This window comes from Solea solea, chromosome 11 (genome assembly GCF_958295425.1).
Source record: "Solea solea chromosome 11, fSolSol10.1, whole genome shotgun sequence".
Lineage (NCBI taxonomy): Eukaryota > Metazoa > Chordata > Actinopteri > Pleuronectiformes > Soleidae > Solea > Solea solea.
In genome coordinates this window covers 6,254,546-6,271,558 of record NC_081144.1, presented here as the reverse complement: position 1 = coordinate 6,271,558, position 17,013 = coordinate 6,254,546, and the positions used below count along the sequence as shown (strand labels likewise).

Below are 17,013 nucleotides of genomic sequence, written 5' to 3'. Positions count from 1 at the left end.
TATTTTGTTTTTATATGGGTATATTGTGTGTGTTATTTAACCTAACGTGAAAACCAAACACACATGTAAATTATACATTTTATCAAAACATAGGAACAAAAAGCAACATATTAGTTAAAAAGAAATACACTTCCGCTCGAACATTTCACTACTTCCTTTTTACTTCCGTGGTGGCACATTTCAGTCATGAAGATCGTAACCTGGAATATAAACGGTATCAGGACTTTCAGACGAGGCATAAAACATGCACTTGATTCACTAGACGCAGACATTATCTGTGTTCAGGAGACCAAAGTGACAAGTAAGTGATTAGCTTAGGGGGGTTGTTAAACGAAGCTAGGCCTACGTCACTTACAATAATACATATGTATATTTGGTGTTAAAGGTGTTTTAAATAAGGTAAACAACAAATGTGTCTCCCTACAGGGGACCTGCTTGATGAAAGAACGGCCATTGTTGAGGGCTACAACTCCTATTTCAGCTACAGCCGAGGACGCAGCGGCTATTCAGGTTAATTATACAATCACAACAGTTCATTTTGGTTTTAAATTATATTCAGTTTACCTATGCAGAAAGCCAATCTAATTTTAATTTATCACGAATAATAATATTAAAACTACTACAATTAAGTTAAATCTTAATTGTTCCAGGTAGTTTGAATCTACATTTTCAATGTAATATTATATTTTTGTACTATGAATACTTTACAAGTAAATAGGGAGAAAAAGCAAGCATGTACTTGCATTGATACCTTGTTTATTTCTGTGTAAGACAATAATAATAATAATAATAATAATAGTACATTTAATTTAAAAGCGCCTTTCAGGTCACTCAATAGCACATGTATCAGTGCATCTTGAACTCCATGTAATGAATGAGATTGTGTAAAACGTGTTTTTATTTTTAACAACTTATATTTATTTAGTTGACAATGTTATCAGATGAAATCAATACACTGTCATACAATCTTTGAGGATCGAGGCACATAAATAAAAAACAACGAAAAACAAAACAAAAAGAACATCGCCTGTGTGCAGTTTTCATTATTATGTCTAACCATTCTTATTAATCATATCTTTCTTTGTATGTCAACCATTTCCCCCATCTTTTTACAAAGAGGTCTTCCATTTTCAACTTAAATATACAAGATGTTCTATCACAAGAATATCATCTATAATTGACATCCAATGTTTGCAGCTGGGGCATCAGTCTTGAGCCACTTCTTAGTAATGGCCTTCTTCCCAGCCACCAGATAAAACGTGGTTTTCATTTGTTTTTGTGTGATACTGATAAGTTAGCAGTTAAATTCAATACTGGGCCTATACAATTCATACTCTTAATAGCTTTGCTCCTGCTGCAGCGTCTTCACGATAAGTACATGATGTGACGTGTGTATATAGTATATTTATATGTACATACGTACGACAGCCACGTCATTTAAACAGAAAACTGGTTTCAAGACGTGTATACAGAAGATCCACTTCTCTACATCACTAATAGCAGAATGCAAAATATACAAGTCTAACAACATTACTATCATCACTAAATGAGTTGTAACATCTACAAGACAGCACAAAAAGCAAAAATGTTTACCGTGCCAGCATTAACAGCAGTTTAGCACAAACTGCTTTTAACCTACATCCTAAAATGGCTTTGTATAATTGTGAAATATACTTTCCATTTCACTGCTGTTGTTGTTTGAGGTCCCTTGCCGTGTTGGTCCTTTTTCATCTGCACTACCCACGGACAAAAAAAAAACAGCACAGCAACACTTCAAAGTTAGCCTGGTTATGCAGGGGAAGTACACAAACTAACGTCATATTCCTAATGTGTACAGGAGTTGCCACTTACTGTAAGGACAGTGCCACTCCTTTTGCTGCTGAGGAGGGTCTCACAGGTCTGCTGACCAACCATGAAGGTGCGGTGGGAGGCTGCGGTGACCACACTGAGTTTTCAAGTGAGGAGTTGCAGCTTTTAGATAATGAAGGACGAGCCATCATCACAAAGCACAGCATCATGTGAGATTTGATAATTTTTATTTATCTGTTTATCTCTAATTGTATTTTTACATTTCAAAAATGTCACAAATATATCATTTTCAGTTCAAATGGGAGACTGATTTAGAGGTGCCACTGTGCTTGTACTTTTAATCTGTAAATACCTCTGCCACAACATCTGCTATATACATGTCAGAGCTGTTTTTGACCTTCATTATTTCCCTCACAGGTGTCAAGAAAAAGAAGTCACAGTTACTGTGATAAATGTGTACTGTCCCCGTGCTGACCCTGAAAAGCCAGAGCGGAAACTGTTCAAACTGCAGTTCTACAAGTTGCTCCAGTTTCGGGCTGAAGCTTTACTGAACAATGGCAGGTGAGACCTTACTAAAGTTTCCACAAACTGAGAAAAGAGGAAGGTATATCCTGCTTTTATCTCAGACATTGTCCTAATGGAAATGTGCTCATTTACTTTTACTAACACAGATCAATATAATTTATGACCAAAGATGGATACCTATTGTGGCACATAATTTTGACACAAATGAAAATGAAAATGTCATATTTTATATAATCTGTATATTGTCAAAGCTAAAAAAGTAATTTTCTCCCATTATTTTTCAGCCATGTGATTGTTTTAGGAGATGTAAATACATCCCACCGACCAATAGATCACTGTGACCCCAGTGATATTGTAAGTAAGAGGTTTCAGTTTGCTTTTTAGGGAATATTGTGCTCTCTTAGATGTCAAGATTGACACCACACACCTTTGTAAGATGGCAAACTATTCCTATAATGTAATTGAATATTACAATAAAATAGCAATGTTTTATTTCTGCCAAATCTTTTTCTCATTACTTAGGATGATTTTGATAAAAACCCTGGGAGGAAATGGCTGAATGGCTTTTTGTACAGTGGCAGACCAGACGAAGACAGAAAAGAAGAAGAACCCAATGAAGAGTGTGAGATAACAGATTCCACCCATGGCGGAAAATTTGTTGACACGTTTCGCTATTTCCACCCAACTCGAACAAACGCCTTCACGTGTTGGTCCACTCTCACCGGCGCACGGCAGACCAACTATGGCACTCGCATTGATTATATATTTGCTGATTGCCAGTTGACCAGGGAGCAGTTTGTGGCAGCAGACATCATGCCAGAGGTGGAGGGGTCAGATCACTGCCCAGTATGGGGACAACTGAGCTGCTCTGTCCTGCCTAGTGTCAAACCTCCTCCTCTTTGTACTCGCTACCTTCCAGAGTTTACTGGCAAGCAGCAGAAACTTTCCCGCTTCCTGGTCAAAGTGGACCAGAAATCAGTTCATGCTGAACAGAGGGATACATTACCTGGATCTCAAGAGGAGGGGGAACTGAGGGAGAATTTGCACCCAATCAGAGGTGGAAACATATCTGGTAAGAAGCGGGTATTAACATCAGATCCTGTTGTCCCAAAGGGGAAAAAGACAAAGACAGTAAAGACTACATCAAAGCCCCAAGGCAGTCTCCTTTCTTTTTTCAAACCTAAAGTCACAAATGGTGTTCCCCCTGCTGAAGAGCCTGTCTCACAGTGTGAAAAAATGCCCAGCCTGGATGAAATTACCTCAACAAAACTGTCGGCAACAAGAGGCAACGTTTCCTCGGTCACAGACGGAGACGGAGTACTTGAACGTGCAGAGCCATTCTGTGATCGTCCTGCACAGACAGACAAATGTGACAAACAGGTGAAGACAAAACATCCAACCCCACTGCCCACGGTGGGAGACTCAAACACCAACCCAGGGGCGTCACTTGGGTTTTGGAAGTCACTTCTTCATGGACCACCTCAACCACCCTCCTGTAAGGTCCACGGCGAAGCCTGTGTGCTTCGTACGGTGAAAAAGGAGGGGCCAAACATGGGCAAGCAGTTCTTTGTTTGTGCCCGTCCTCAGGGCCACGCCTCCAACCCAGATGCACGGTGTAATTTCTTTGCATGGGTCGACAAAGGGAAGTGACATTGTCATATCATGTAAAAGACTACTACATACAGTAGACGTCTAAGCATTTCACTGATTTTAAGTGTTGAATAAGTGTTTTTTTTCTTAGCTATATAAATAATAAACAATAGTGTTCTTTAACTTTGAGTCTCATTGTATTTACTTTTTGAGCTGAAACTGTTTAGTAAACTAAAGCACTTGGAGAACCATTGGTATCCAGATCACTACCAAAATCCAACCTACATCCCCCAAATCTTTCATCCAAATCTGTTCATTACTTTTTAAGTTATGCTGCTCACAGTCAGGCAATTTATTGTTTTTATTAATATTTTAAATGTTACAAGTAGTCATTTCCTCCGCCCCGGCAGTTGTGAGCAGCATACCTAAAAAATGATAATTCCAATAACATTTTCTGTGGATGATTGTTGGGGCCCAAGAATGATAGGATTTAATTTTGGTGGTTGTCAAGACATGGATCTGGATTCAAGTATTTTCTTTTAATTTGTGGTTATCCTCGCGAGGTGTGGGAGAGTACTGACACTGGGAAACTGAACAGCATAGTTGGAGGTTTGCAATCTCTAAGCACTTTTACTAGTTGTATTGTGTGTGTTTGTTTTTATTTGAGCCTTTATTTTGATACTTAATTTTTCACCCTGGGAATTTCTAAGTACATTTTTCCACAGCTTTCTCACATAAAAGATGAATTACAAAACTGTGGCCTCTGACGTCCGATAAGTCAATATTCCACTAGATGGTGACAGTGACGTGAGCTCAGAAGAGAAGACGAGTAACTTTCCACTGCAACACATTTTACTGACACTACCAGCTGCATAGCCACAGAATAACCTCTGTGATGGAAGTATGTAAACAGAGTAATCACAATATTGGTTTTATTTGTCCACTTCAAGTTTCCATAATATAAATATAAAAAAGGGATTACAGTGCCTCTTAAAAATGTTTCATGAAGTGTCAGTGCACCATATGTGGCTTGATCAGCTGAAAGCAACGAGGAGGAGCTTGGCAGTACATTTCTTTACCCGCGCAATTTACAACCTGCCTCTTCCTTCCGTTGTTCTCCGTCCTCTCATGGCTGCAGAAAACCTCATGACGTGGACATGAATCAACAAGCAGGTTTTTAACATTTACCCTGTGACATCTGACTAGACTGAAAACATCCGTCTGTCTGGACGTTGCCAGAGGTGAGTACATAATGGACTCACTAAACATCTGTTTCACACTCTGGGCCTCAGGGTTAGGGTTACAATGGCTCATCTTCAGTGATAATGTATTGCATATTGGCAGTTGAAATCAGACCTTTCCTTTAACCTTTAAAAGTATTAAGTCTATATATGTATATATATATATATATACACATATATATATTTATATATATTTATATATGTTTACGCATAACATTCACAGTCTGACATGCTGGCAGTTTGCAAAGCACAGAGCAGGTATTTCATGTATGATGTACTGAATGTATTTATCAGTTACATTATTGTAGAGTTTTAGAATGACCATTTGAGGCTACTTTTTCTTCATCGGTTCATCATCTTGATCGCATATTTTTCGTGAAAAAAATTCTCGTCGTTGACAAAATTATCATTTCCATGGAACTGAATTGTGTCATGGTGAGATAAAGAACATGTGGGTTGCAGGCAAGCAACGCCCATGTCATTTAAGTTGAAGTTAATCAGCCAACTGAAATGTCCCCAAGAAGATTTGTGAGTCGTGGACTGGTCTGAGCACGTGTTTTCACTGTACACCGTGACAGGATGTATCAGGGGGCGTCAAACTCATTTTATGTTCAGGGGCCACATACAGCACAATTTGATCTCAAGTGGACCAGTAAAATAATAGCATAATAACTTATGAACAACATTTTCCCTTTGTTCTACGTTTGATGAAGTATCGTTTTTATAAAACACATTATGATCAACCTGAAATTTCTTGAGAAAAATAAGTGCAATTTAAACAATATTACATATCTTAAGTTAATCATTTATAGGTATCTGGAACTGAAAAATATAGTATTTCTCGTTGTGAAATAATATTCAGGGGTGTCAAACATACAGCCCGCGGGTCAGAACTGGCCCGCCAGTGGGTTCAATCCGGCCCCCAGGATGGATTTTTGAAAATATAGATGTTGAACAAAAGGAAAAAATGTTGTTGTTTCCCCTGAACTTAAAATGAGTTTGACACACCTGCGTAAAGTTCATTCCCACTCTTACATCGGCTCACCTTTGTTTTGGATCAAGCACATGAAACTTGCAAACATGCACACTCTCTCTCTCTGGAGTGCAATCACATGTTGGTAATCCTTAAAAACACACCTACCTCCTAAATGAATTAGCATGACTGTGCCTTCAGCCGGATGCAAATTGCCGATGACGACAATTTTGCCCCTCCTTTCTACTTTCACAATTTCTAGTGACATGGTAATTATCCTCTGGGAAGATTCCTCAGAATCCTTGTTGATTTGGTTGCTACGACTGTCTGGAAACTACAGACAATTCCTGTCCATTGTTGGCTTCTGTGTTTCCACCTTTTATAATGTAGACACCTGGTGAGTGCAGTCCTACTGTGTCTTTGTAACTGTGATACTACCTGTAACAGGTTTAACAAAGGGTTAAGTATGGGTGTTCCCATTTCCCTCTTGCCCCCTCCCAGCCTCTAATCTTTCTTACTCTCTCTCTCCCTTCTTCTCTACCAAGGATCTCTGAAGAGACTACTAAGAGCTCAGCTGTATACAAACATTGGAGTCAGAAAATTTGAGCTGATTTGTAAAAGGAATTGTTCTACCAGAATACCAAGAACAGACAACGAGGTCCTTTCTTTACCCAGAGGGTAAGTATGTGTATAAGACGTGTGTGTGTGCGAGGAGAAGGGCTAACTGTCATAGTAAGCTGCTCTTGCATCAGACATGAGCCATGTGGTGTGCATTGCTGGAAGAAAAGGCTGAACGTGTGTTTTTCATTGATAAAACTGTTGTGAAAGTCTAATTTAATGTCTTAGCATAGGTTGTTGGGGGAGAGATTTGTGTTTTAATTAAGATGAAAATACAGGTACTAAGAACTTTTAGTGTGTCTTTCAAGTTCTTTACTGTTTCCACAGTCTTGAGAGCTCAGCCACTGAAACTGTGTATGTGGAACAAGTTTTGAGTTCACTTGGTTTGTCTAGTTTCTCCAGCTCCACCTCACTGAAAAAAGCACTAACTGCTCTCTTTTCCTGTGTGAGAAACCAGAGTATACAATCCAGACATTTTTTCCTTTCTTGTTGAAAGTCACATTGAAAATGTTCCTCCTGACATTTGAGTCACTGTGTTGCTGAATGTTTGTGTTGGCGACAAGCCATGGGAAAGTCTTGGGTTATGTTGCCAAAGAAGCTTAATTTCGCCAAACTGGACCCAAGGCCAGTGCACGGGGGGGGGGGGGGGGGGGGGGGGGGGAGAGAACCACGTATCTTGTCTAAATGACACCACATTACACAGGAAGCCTTTGTTTGTCTCTGTGGCCCAACCACTGCTATCAAGTACCACGTTGTATGGATTTTTCAACGTTCAACGTTGAGCGTAGGAATAGTGAAGAAAAAGTTGTGTGTAAAACTCTTAAGGAATGGCACAATGAATGTGTCGTGTGTGTTTAGGGGTCAGATGTGAGAATCCTGAGGGCAGTCGGGGCCCACAGTGAAGGGAAGTATCCCATGACCCTGTGGCAGGAGCACAGACCTACGCTCATTCCCAGAGTATGTCCATGCCAGCTTTGTTTGGCCCACGGTAGATTAGATCAACATACAGTGTGTCCTCTGACAACGTTTGTTATTTAAAGCCCTCTCGTATCAGACGGGCTTTAAATGGACTCGCATCTCCACGCAAACGTGTCAGATCGTAATATGGATATTATCATTTTATTTATTTAACATCTGGAAGTGTTTATCTTCATATCTGCGGTTGGGAGGAGAAGGATTTTTGTATCGCCAGAAGACACAAATGTCATAAATACTTTGGATTTATCTCAGGATAAATTACAGGGATGCGTTAAAGAACTTTTAAAGCTACATGGCATTTCCTTTTTAGTCTTGTTGCTCGTCGTTTTCACTGTTCCCTAAGTGCTGTGGCTTCTCTCAGTTAAAGCACAGTGTTAACCTTTAGATGGCTGAGAGGTTTTTAAAATAGCTTCCTCCCCACTGTTACATTAACGACAGCATATCGCACAAGTATATCACAATTTTCACCATATAGATGTCCCATCTGTGGCAAGTTAAGACAAGATTTCAAGAGGTGATGCACATGTGAAATATTTTAAAACACGTTCAGAGAGTTCAGTCCTCATGTTGGTATTTGACTGAACGTATTTGCCCGAGGTGTGTGTTGGAAACGCAGCTCCCAGCCGACACCAAAACCTCCAGAGTTTGGTAAGTTCAACTGTTTCTGTCTCTTTTTTCCCTGCAGAAAACACAAGAAGAGGATTCTTTCCATTCAGCAAAAGGCAGTTATTTAAAAGTGTCTCAAGCGGGAACCAAAATGGAGCTTGAGAAGATTAATGGTCATGTCAAGGAGGACGGGTGAGGTTCACGAATGAGCTATTGCTATAGCCTATAATGTGAAAAGGTGCTGTTGACACTCATTTGTTGTTATTGTTGTAGGTTTGACGGACTTGATGCCATGGCAGAACATGAAGAATTTCTGCCACATAAAGAAGGCACAAAGAAAGAAATCCACTTTACAGATGTAAGTGGATTTTGGTTTGGTTTGTTAGTAACACAACTGTGTGTGTGTGTGTCTGTAAGAGACAGAGAGAGATACCACCAACCGTGTATGACTCAAACCAGGAATATGTAGCATACTTGGTCTAAGGCGCACGCTTTTATCATCTCCAGCTGCTTATTCTACTCCAAACTTAGTCAAAAGTGACCAATTTAAACTAAAAATTAGCTGCTAATTCGAAACGTTGATGCGCTTTTGTGATTCGCCGTCTGTGCGTGGTCGCGGGGCGTGGCGTCTGTGGAGCTTCTCGCCGCCGCGTGCCTCGCGGGAGCAACGGACGAAAATGCGAGACAGACGCGTGTGTGTGTCAGAGAGACATATGTATTTTTACTAAATTTCAAATGCCAAATGTTTCTGAATTGTACGGCACAAGCGTGTGCTTTTCTTATTTATTCTATTTCTTAAAAAGTGTACATTTGAAATGACAAGGACATTATTGTATTATTACTGTTGACTTGCAAATAGTTAAACATCCTGTTGTCATGACACACAATGTGTTCATATGATCACATTGAAGCACATGTATTTGTTCTTCCTTTCATGTAGCGTTCAGTCTGAAACCTGTGTCATAGACTGTATATAGGAATTATATATGTGTAGACCTTTAGTTTACTTTTTTTAAAACACTACTATCTCAGATATTTTTAAAACAATGTTGTGTTATCTCTCAGTCAGGTTTTATAACAGTTGTATACTAATGTAAATTGATAAGTGATGGATTGACACTAACTATTAGTGCAATATTGGATTTAAAAGGTTGAGTAGCTGAGCACACACGTGTGATAGTTACTTTTCTCTTGATTGAAACTGTCCAAATACTAAATACATTTTATCTTAAGATTCTACAAAAATATTGTATTGTTTTGTATGAATCTATTCTCTTACGACTACTGATCTAATCACAGTCAGTTAACAGTTAACACTTTTAAAAGAGTTATAGTGGTGACGGAGTGGAAATGGCACGTAGCTGTGTTATGGGTCAAGTAGGAGCGCTGCTTTACAAAGTGTCACTGAGGGGGTCGAGGACCCACAGTGAAACACATCCCACTGACTTACTTCACAGGTCAGTGGGATGCACTCAGTCTTTACTGTCCATGTCTTTACTGGCCCTCTGTTGTGCTTTGTACATGTTCTGAAACTGGGCTCGCTGGCACAACTAAGTTACGTTAACATTCTGGGACTAATGCAGCAGTAAGTGCAGCAAGCAAACTACTGTATGCCGTTTGTGGAATTGTTGTCTATGTACTGACCACGTTGCACGTCTCCTGTTGTCTTCCAGTTTGAGGGAAAGACTTCATTTGGCATGTCCGTCTTCAACCTCAGTAACGCCATTATGGGCAGTGGAATTCTGGGATTGGCTTTTGCGATGTCCAACACTGGACTCATTCTCTTTATGTGAGTATGCAACCAAAACACAGTCCCCATTTCTGCTGAAACCTTGTGCCTGACTGTATGTATATATGTATATATGTATATATGTATGTATGTATACACACACTATTTGCTCATCACACTTTCCCTTTTAAGTTGTCACATTATGTCCTGCCATGCAAAGATGACAGGAGTATGACTGTCTGGTGTGTGAGCTGGTGACGATAACTTCAAAATGAAGTTACTTAATTTCAGCCATTTTAGCACAAGATGGTTTATGCAACATCCCATATTTATGGGTTTTAAAGTTTGGTTAACGATTTTAAAATATGAGTTTTAGTCAAGTATTAAGGAAGTTTGTGTTTGTAGATGCAGTGTGGAAATAGTCAGCAGAGGATCTATAAAAGGCTACAAGTAGGGCCTAAGGGATGTTTCTCTCATCTGACTGTGTGTTTGTGTTAGGACAGGTATTTGTGTGTGAAGATTTGACTTGCCTCGGTCTGTTTGTCTGGCTCCTGTGTGAGCTGTCAGTGTTAAAGCTGCGTAGACAACCATTACTGTACTAAGCCTGATCTGTCACATTGTACATTAGAGCTCATACACATGCACAAGCTTCTCTAAATCAGATTTAAGCAGTTAAATTTAGACCGGTGGTCAGATCCAAGGCACGCCTGCTTGGATCAGCCCTCTGCTGTGTGGCAGAGTGCGTGCTTGTGTGTCTACTAAAGCCTGTCCAAACTCTCTTGTGTGCATGAAAAAGAAAGATACGTTTATAAAAGAATCCACCCGTCAGTTTCTCCTAGGATCTTTTATGTTAAAACGTATAGACATTATATATTCTAAAACACCAGAGATATTCTTTTGTGCGGTGAATAAACCTCCTTCCCGTTTGCATTCAGACATTCTTTAAACTAAGAGAAGGGAATTATAATACAAGGATTATAAGTGAGAACAAATATTAAATATAGATGTGTGTCAGTTTTGGGGGTAAAGTGATGGAACAAACTCAATGATGAAATTAAATTATGTAAAACTCTTTTGGGGTCAATAAAAGTTTGAAATGTTGTACAGGATAGGCAAAAATAAGCCACATGCTTCAGCCTATTCCTTTTTCAGTTATTGGCATAATCTGATCATGATCTCGCGAAATAAAGATATTCATGCATTCATTTCCCTTTTGTCTTTATGTGTTTAGGTTTGGGCCCAGTTTCAAATCACCACTGACACATTTACTATGTTATTTTTTACTAGATTGTTTCAAAAACAAATGTGTTTCTTTCATTTTTTTTGTCTTTCAGTATCCTGTTGGTGTTCATTGCCATTCTCTCTGCATATTCGATTCACCTCCTGTTGAGAAGTGCTGGAGTTGTTGGTAAATCAAAGCTAAACTCAACTTAACACGTGTAGCCACGTAGCTAATTCTCTCTACGCCATCACTCACACATATAATGCTTGTGTGTTTTCAGGGATCCGGGCTTATGAGCAGCTTGGAAATCGTGCTTTTGGCCCTCCAGGAAAAGTTGTTGCTGGCGTTGTTATTACGATACACAATATTGGAGGTACTTTGATGCTACTAAATGACCTTATATTGTTATATTCATACCTGTAATCTGTCAGTGAAAGTATATTTAAGATTAAGCACACATGAATTGGGTTCTCCCTTTCCTTTTAGCAATGTCCAGCTATCTCTTCATCATCAAATCTGAGCTCCCACTCGTTATCCAAGCTTTTCTTGAAAATGACGAAAGCAGTGGGTGAGTATTTAAATGTTCTCCCTATGATTTTCCATTTTTATTAGTATCATTTTAAATTTTGTGGAATATTGATTTTTTTTCTCATCTATTATTTGTTTGATCATTTCTTAGAGAGTGGTACTTGAATGGAAACTTCTTGATCATCATTGTTAGCGCTTTCATCATCCTTCCTCTTGCACTCATGAAACAACTTGGTATGTTCTCCATTCTGTCGTCACATTTTCTATAATCACCCTTTCTTCTCCCATGTACATCGTGTCTCGACAAGTAGTTTTTGTTGTGTTTACTTTCAAGTTATGGCGTCATCATCACTTCCGATATGCGTCTTCTATCTGTGACCATAAATAATTCATTTTCTCACTGTAATTCAGGTTACCTTGGCTATACAAGTGGCTTCTCCCTCTCTTGCATGGTGTTTTTCCTCATTTCGGTGAGTCATCAAAGAGCCTGTAAACATACGTACAACATTACCAGCTGTTCTGCCATTAAACATTATCATATATATCTAATTAACCACCAATCCACCTGTGAAACCCCTAGGTTATCTACAAGAAGTTCAACATTGCGTGTCCGCTGGAGGACACGCAGAATAACACGTCTGGTTATGATGATCACCACCATGGCGTAAACTTGACAGACGACTTCTGCGAGGCTAAAATGTTTACCATCAACTCACAGGTTGGAGGAAAATCATTTTTCACAATTTGGTGTTGTGATATGTCAGCTGTATTTTTATATCTTGGCTGCAGCAGTGCAGAGTGTTATGTCAACATCAGTATTGGCCATTGAAAAACAGTTAATTGCAGGTTTGTCATTGAACTTTGTTGCATTTGGCTTGTAGACCGCTTACACCATCCCAATTCTGGCCTTTGCTTTTGTCTGCCACCCAGAGGTGCTGCCAATCTACACTGAATTACGAGAGTAAGACACCTCCTTTTCTCATGTGTTAACAAGTAGGAAGCTTACGTTTTAGTAAAATTTCACATAGTATTTCTGCTTGCCTTTTCCCCCCAGTGCCACCAAGAAACGTATGCAGGGTGTTGCCAACATCTCCATCTTGGCCATGTTTTTCATGTACCTAATGACTGCCGTCTTCGGTTACCTCACCTTTTATGGTAAGACACTGTTTACTCCGCCAGAATGAAAGGTCACTTTGTTCTAATATTGTGAGTGGCAAGATTTCAATTGAATGACCCACTTGTACCTAGAGCTCATATGCATTTTCCAGTGTTGGTAATGAGGCACTGGAGGAGACCATGTGTGATACAGTCTGTCTGTCTCTCTGTGGAAAGGTGGTGTGGAGTCAGAGCTGCTACACACCTACAGCCGCCTGGGCCCCCGGGATGTCCTCATTCTCTGTGTGCGTCTGGCTGTGCTGGTGGCCGTCACGCTGACCGTCCCTGTGGTTCTGTTTCCGGTAAGATATTCATGGAATCAGTTTTGTGAGAAAAATTCAGAGAAAATGAATACATTTAAAATATTACATTAAGTTATATTTGGATAAATAATAGATTTTAAGTGAGATTGGAGACATCATATAATTTGTATTCAAGCAAATGAGGACCTCTAGTGGTAGAGAATGAATTGTTAATCATTATGATAGACAAACCTCAATATTGACATTTAGGCGTGAGATCTGTTCCTTTATTGATTATTTTCTTGCTTCATAATAAAACAATGTCTAAGTACACTGTTAACTCACAACCTCAGCTTTTCATATCTTTATTTAGTTCTAACACACTCTACACCACATTGATGCCACCAGAGAGAATCTTGCAGCTGTTTCAGTCTCTATGGAAACATTTCAGCATTTATTGTCATCTATATGTTTCATGTAGATATTCACTCATATTCATGTTTGAAACATCCACTTTATTAAGAATTCAGTGTCAAATAGATCATAAATATCAATTACAATTTAGAGAAATGCAGTGTTGAAATTGAAACCAATATGTCTCTTCACTTTTTACCACTCTACTGTCTGCTTATTCAGTATGAAGCCAAGGATACAAGTTGGTTAGCTTAGCATATAGACTAACTATCTACCAGCCTCACAAATTATACACATTATGTCATTTGTGTCATGACCTTAAACTTTTAATGGCTGTGTGAGCGGCCTGTGAGGCCTTTGAGGAGCTTTAGTGTAGCTCTGGACAGAGACATCCTGTTTCTAGGCTAAGCTAAGCTAAGCTAAGCTAAGCTAAGCAAAGCAAAACAAAAAGCTAAGCTAAGACAGCCAAATTAGCATTGCCTTCTCTACCGGGAGTGAGTGTATTTCCTAAAAAAAAGTTAAACTATAACTTAGTATTAGCATGAAATGTTTACTGTACTACATTTCATTTATGTTGCAACTTTTAAGTACACTGCATGAAATTATTAGGCAAGTTGTTTTCTGAATGTTGTTTTATGTGTGAACAAATACAGCGCTCTCAGTCAAAATGTAAATAAACCTCAAACCAGAATATTATATATAAGGAAGGGTGAGTTTTGGCTTTTTCACGATAATATCTATTTGTGCAGAATTATCAGGCAGTGGTTAATGTGAAGTATTTTTACGCAACTACATGAAAAACCAAAAAGTTCCCATCTCAGTAAGAATAACAATTAAACTCTAAATTTGGACTTGAAGTGGTCCAGTCATAGGCTCACCCATCTGGTCCGTCAAGAGCCACTCTTGGATCCTTTGAAAAGTCTGTCTTCAGATATTTCTTGGCCCTGTCTTGACATGTAAACGTACAAGTCGTGTTTCAGCCGTCCGTACCTGGGTCATGTCTCTGAGCCCTGAACACCTTGTACTTGTCTGGACACTTCAGGTCGGGTGCATTGCTGGAATATGACCGCACTGGCACTGTGTTCCTAGTAGTTTCACATTTAATTCTTCTCAAGTCTTAAGAAGTTAATTTGCGTCTTTTTCTCTCCACACTTTTCTTGCAACTATTCCGCTGACTATTTGCAACAAAACGATTGAGTGTTCAGCGCTGCATCTCACTGAGATAAAGAAGCTTCCTTATAATTGTGCACACCTTGATAGAGGGTGTTGATCACTTTAGGCCACACCCTCTCTCATTACACAAATACACATCACCTGAAAAATCCAATTAGCACGCATATAGCTTGGAGTTGGAAAATATGCATAAAAATGACATTAAGGTCAAAATACTTACTTGCCTAATAATTGTGCACGTGTATGTTGAACTTCTTGCTTAAATACATAGCGTTATGTGCATAGCAAATATTTTCTGCCTTCATGGAGTGCTTAAGTGTCAAAAAACTAGTTGGGATGAACAACAGCTGGGGAGATAAGAAAAAAAAGACAAACCTTTTCTTCTGTGTAATTTTGTTGATTCATCTTGATGGACTTTGTGTTTTTGTAAAATAAAATACATTTTCTTTCGTTTCTGTCTCCCCCCTGCAGATCCGCAGAGCTTTGCTGCAGATCTTGTTCCCTGACAAACCTTTCCACTGGGCCAGACACATCTTAATTGCGTTTTGTCTTATCTTCTTGGTCAACCTCCTTGTTATCTTTGTGCCCAGCATCCGTGACATCTTTGGCATCATTGGTACGTACACGTGGAAACAAAATAATGTGTGGTCTTGGCTCATGCACCGCCTTTTGTATCATAAGCTGTTAAATGACCCTCACCTATCTACATCTGCAGGAGCCACATCTGCCCCTTCCCTCATCTTCATCCTACCTGGTATCTTCTACGTCCGTATTGTTCCGAATGAACAGGAGCCTTTAATGTCCAGACCCAAGATTCAGGTACAAGATGGATTCTTCTTTAAGGAAACAGGATAATTGAAATGCCTTTGTATTTTGTTAACGTATTGTTTCTCTTGTAGGCTGCGTGCTTTGCTGCACTGGGATTCATCTTTATGGTCATGAGTTTGTCATTTATCATCACTGACTGGGTGAGTGGAGAGTCTAGAAGCGGAGGTGGGCACTAACTCCCATGACTGAACAGAGAAACTGAATGAGGAAAAGAATGTCAACTAAAGCTCCCTGCCATTAAATTACCCCGAATGTGCTGAGATCTCATCCAAAGCCAGGTTTGGCCACACGTGATGAAAGATATGTGAAGGACCTTTGCCTACTAAAAAAAAAATAAAAGTGATAGGGCAGTAAGGTCCGAAAAATGGAGGAGAAAACAAAGATGCATGAGAATACAAAACAATGTGTCACTGGTTGCAGCAAGGATACTATTTGGATTCATGTAAAAGCCCAGAAAGAAGTAACAGCAATAAGGATGAATGGGAACTGTGTGACTCAAATGGAAATCCCATTTTAGAGTTTGGAAATCCCACTTTAGTGTATGGATATATAGAGTTTCCACAAAAGCTCAGTCATTCCTAAACTACTTCCAGTCTACTTCCCTACAATTTCAGATTTTTCATGATAGCAATTTGATGAGGGATTTAGGAGCTTGCTTTTTTTTTTTTTATGAAACAAAATGAGACATTTTAGTTTTGTTTTTTTTATCTGTTGCTGTTTCAATGTATATTAATGACATTTAGACATGTCCAAATTCTAAATTTCCCTAAACTTCCACGGATTCAGCTAAATGCAGCCATCAAGGGTTAGTCTGCAGCTCCACACTAACCATTCCTGTCTATCGAAATACAACTCACAGTAGCTTGTACATGGAACTGACTTAATAATGTGTTTATAATGTGATATGTTCTTTAAATATATTATGGCATTTAACTATTGTATAGGTTATTGTCATCACAGTTGGGTCTGAGGCGATCTTTTATGGGTGATCCAACAGATACGGTGCTGTTTGTGGAGGTTTTGCTGCTATTAATGAAGGTCAAACACAGTTACTGAAAATCACATGCATAGCAAAGACAAACAAAGTGGTTTGTACAATTTCCAAGTCTCAAATGTGTCCCTAAAGACAGCATAGCTGCAAACCAAATATATTTATTGTGTCATATTAAAATGGGTAAAAACCACACTATTTTTAAAAAATCCTGTTCTGCAAAGTCCAGTTACAAATTCAGGGTTAAACACACACTGTGTTTTTATGGTGAATAATGACCCATGAATTTAAGTTAGTGATCTTTTTTTTGTCTTGAAGATTTGCTTTAAATCCTCTTTATTGTTAAGTTAATTTGAATGTTGTCAATAAAATGTCTTTGTACAAACAAAGT

General features: G+C 39.0%; 2 protein-coding genes across 4 annotated transcripts; both read left to right on the top strand.

The window, feature by feature from the left end:
- The first annotated feature begins 115 nt into the window (after positions 1–115).
- Positions 116–4,107, top strand: apex2 (APEX nuclease (apurinic/apyrimidinic endonuclease) 2). The gene is made up of 6 exons (XM_058644074.1): positions 116–301; positions 427–510; positions 1,838–2,018; positions 2,227–2,370; positions 2,619–2,688; positions 2,857–4,107. Exons 1-6 carry the CDS (start codon positions 187–189, stop codon positions 3,982–3,984), a joined length of 1,722 nt encoding a protein of 573 aa, XP_058500057.1. The 5' UTR covers positions 116–186; the 3' UTR covers positions 3,985–4,107.
- Positions 4,108–5,074: 967 nt separating this feature from the next.
- Positions 5,075–17,011, top strand: LOC131469165 (sodium-coupled neutral amino acid transporter 3-like). Of its 3 annotated transcripts, none has more exons than XM_058644076.1 (17): positions 5,075–5,165; positions 6,684–6,816; positions 8,420–8,532; positions 8,614–8,698; positions 10,014–10,129; positions 11,404–11,477; positions 11,572–11,664; positions 11,778–11,859; positions 11,971–12,053; positions 12,231–12,289; positions 12,400–12,537; positions 12,701–12,780; positions 12,874–12,974; positions 13,152–13,276; positions 15,275–15,419; positions 15,519–15,622; positions 15,703–17,011. In XM_058644076.1, exons 3-17 carry the CDS (start codon positions 8,492–8,494, stop codon positions 15,805–15,807), a joined length of 1,431 nt encoding a protein of 476 aa, XP_058500059.1. In that variant the 5' UTR covers positions 5,075–5,165; positions 6,684–6,816; positions 8,420–8,491; the 3' UTR covers positions 15,808–17,011. The 3 variants fall into 3 exon arrangements, with proteins under 3 accessions (XP_058500059.1, XP_058500060.1, XP_058500058.1); XM_058644077.1 differs by lacking the exon at positions 5,075–5,165 and adding an exon at positions 6,456–6,535; XM_058644075.1 differs by lacking the exons at positions 5,075–5,165; positions 6,684–6,816 and adding an exon at positions 8,156–8,248.
- Positions 17,012–17,013: the final 2 nt, after the last annotated feature.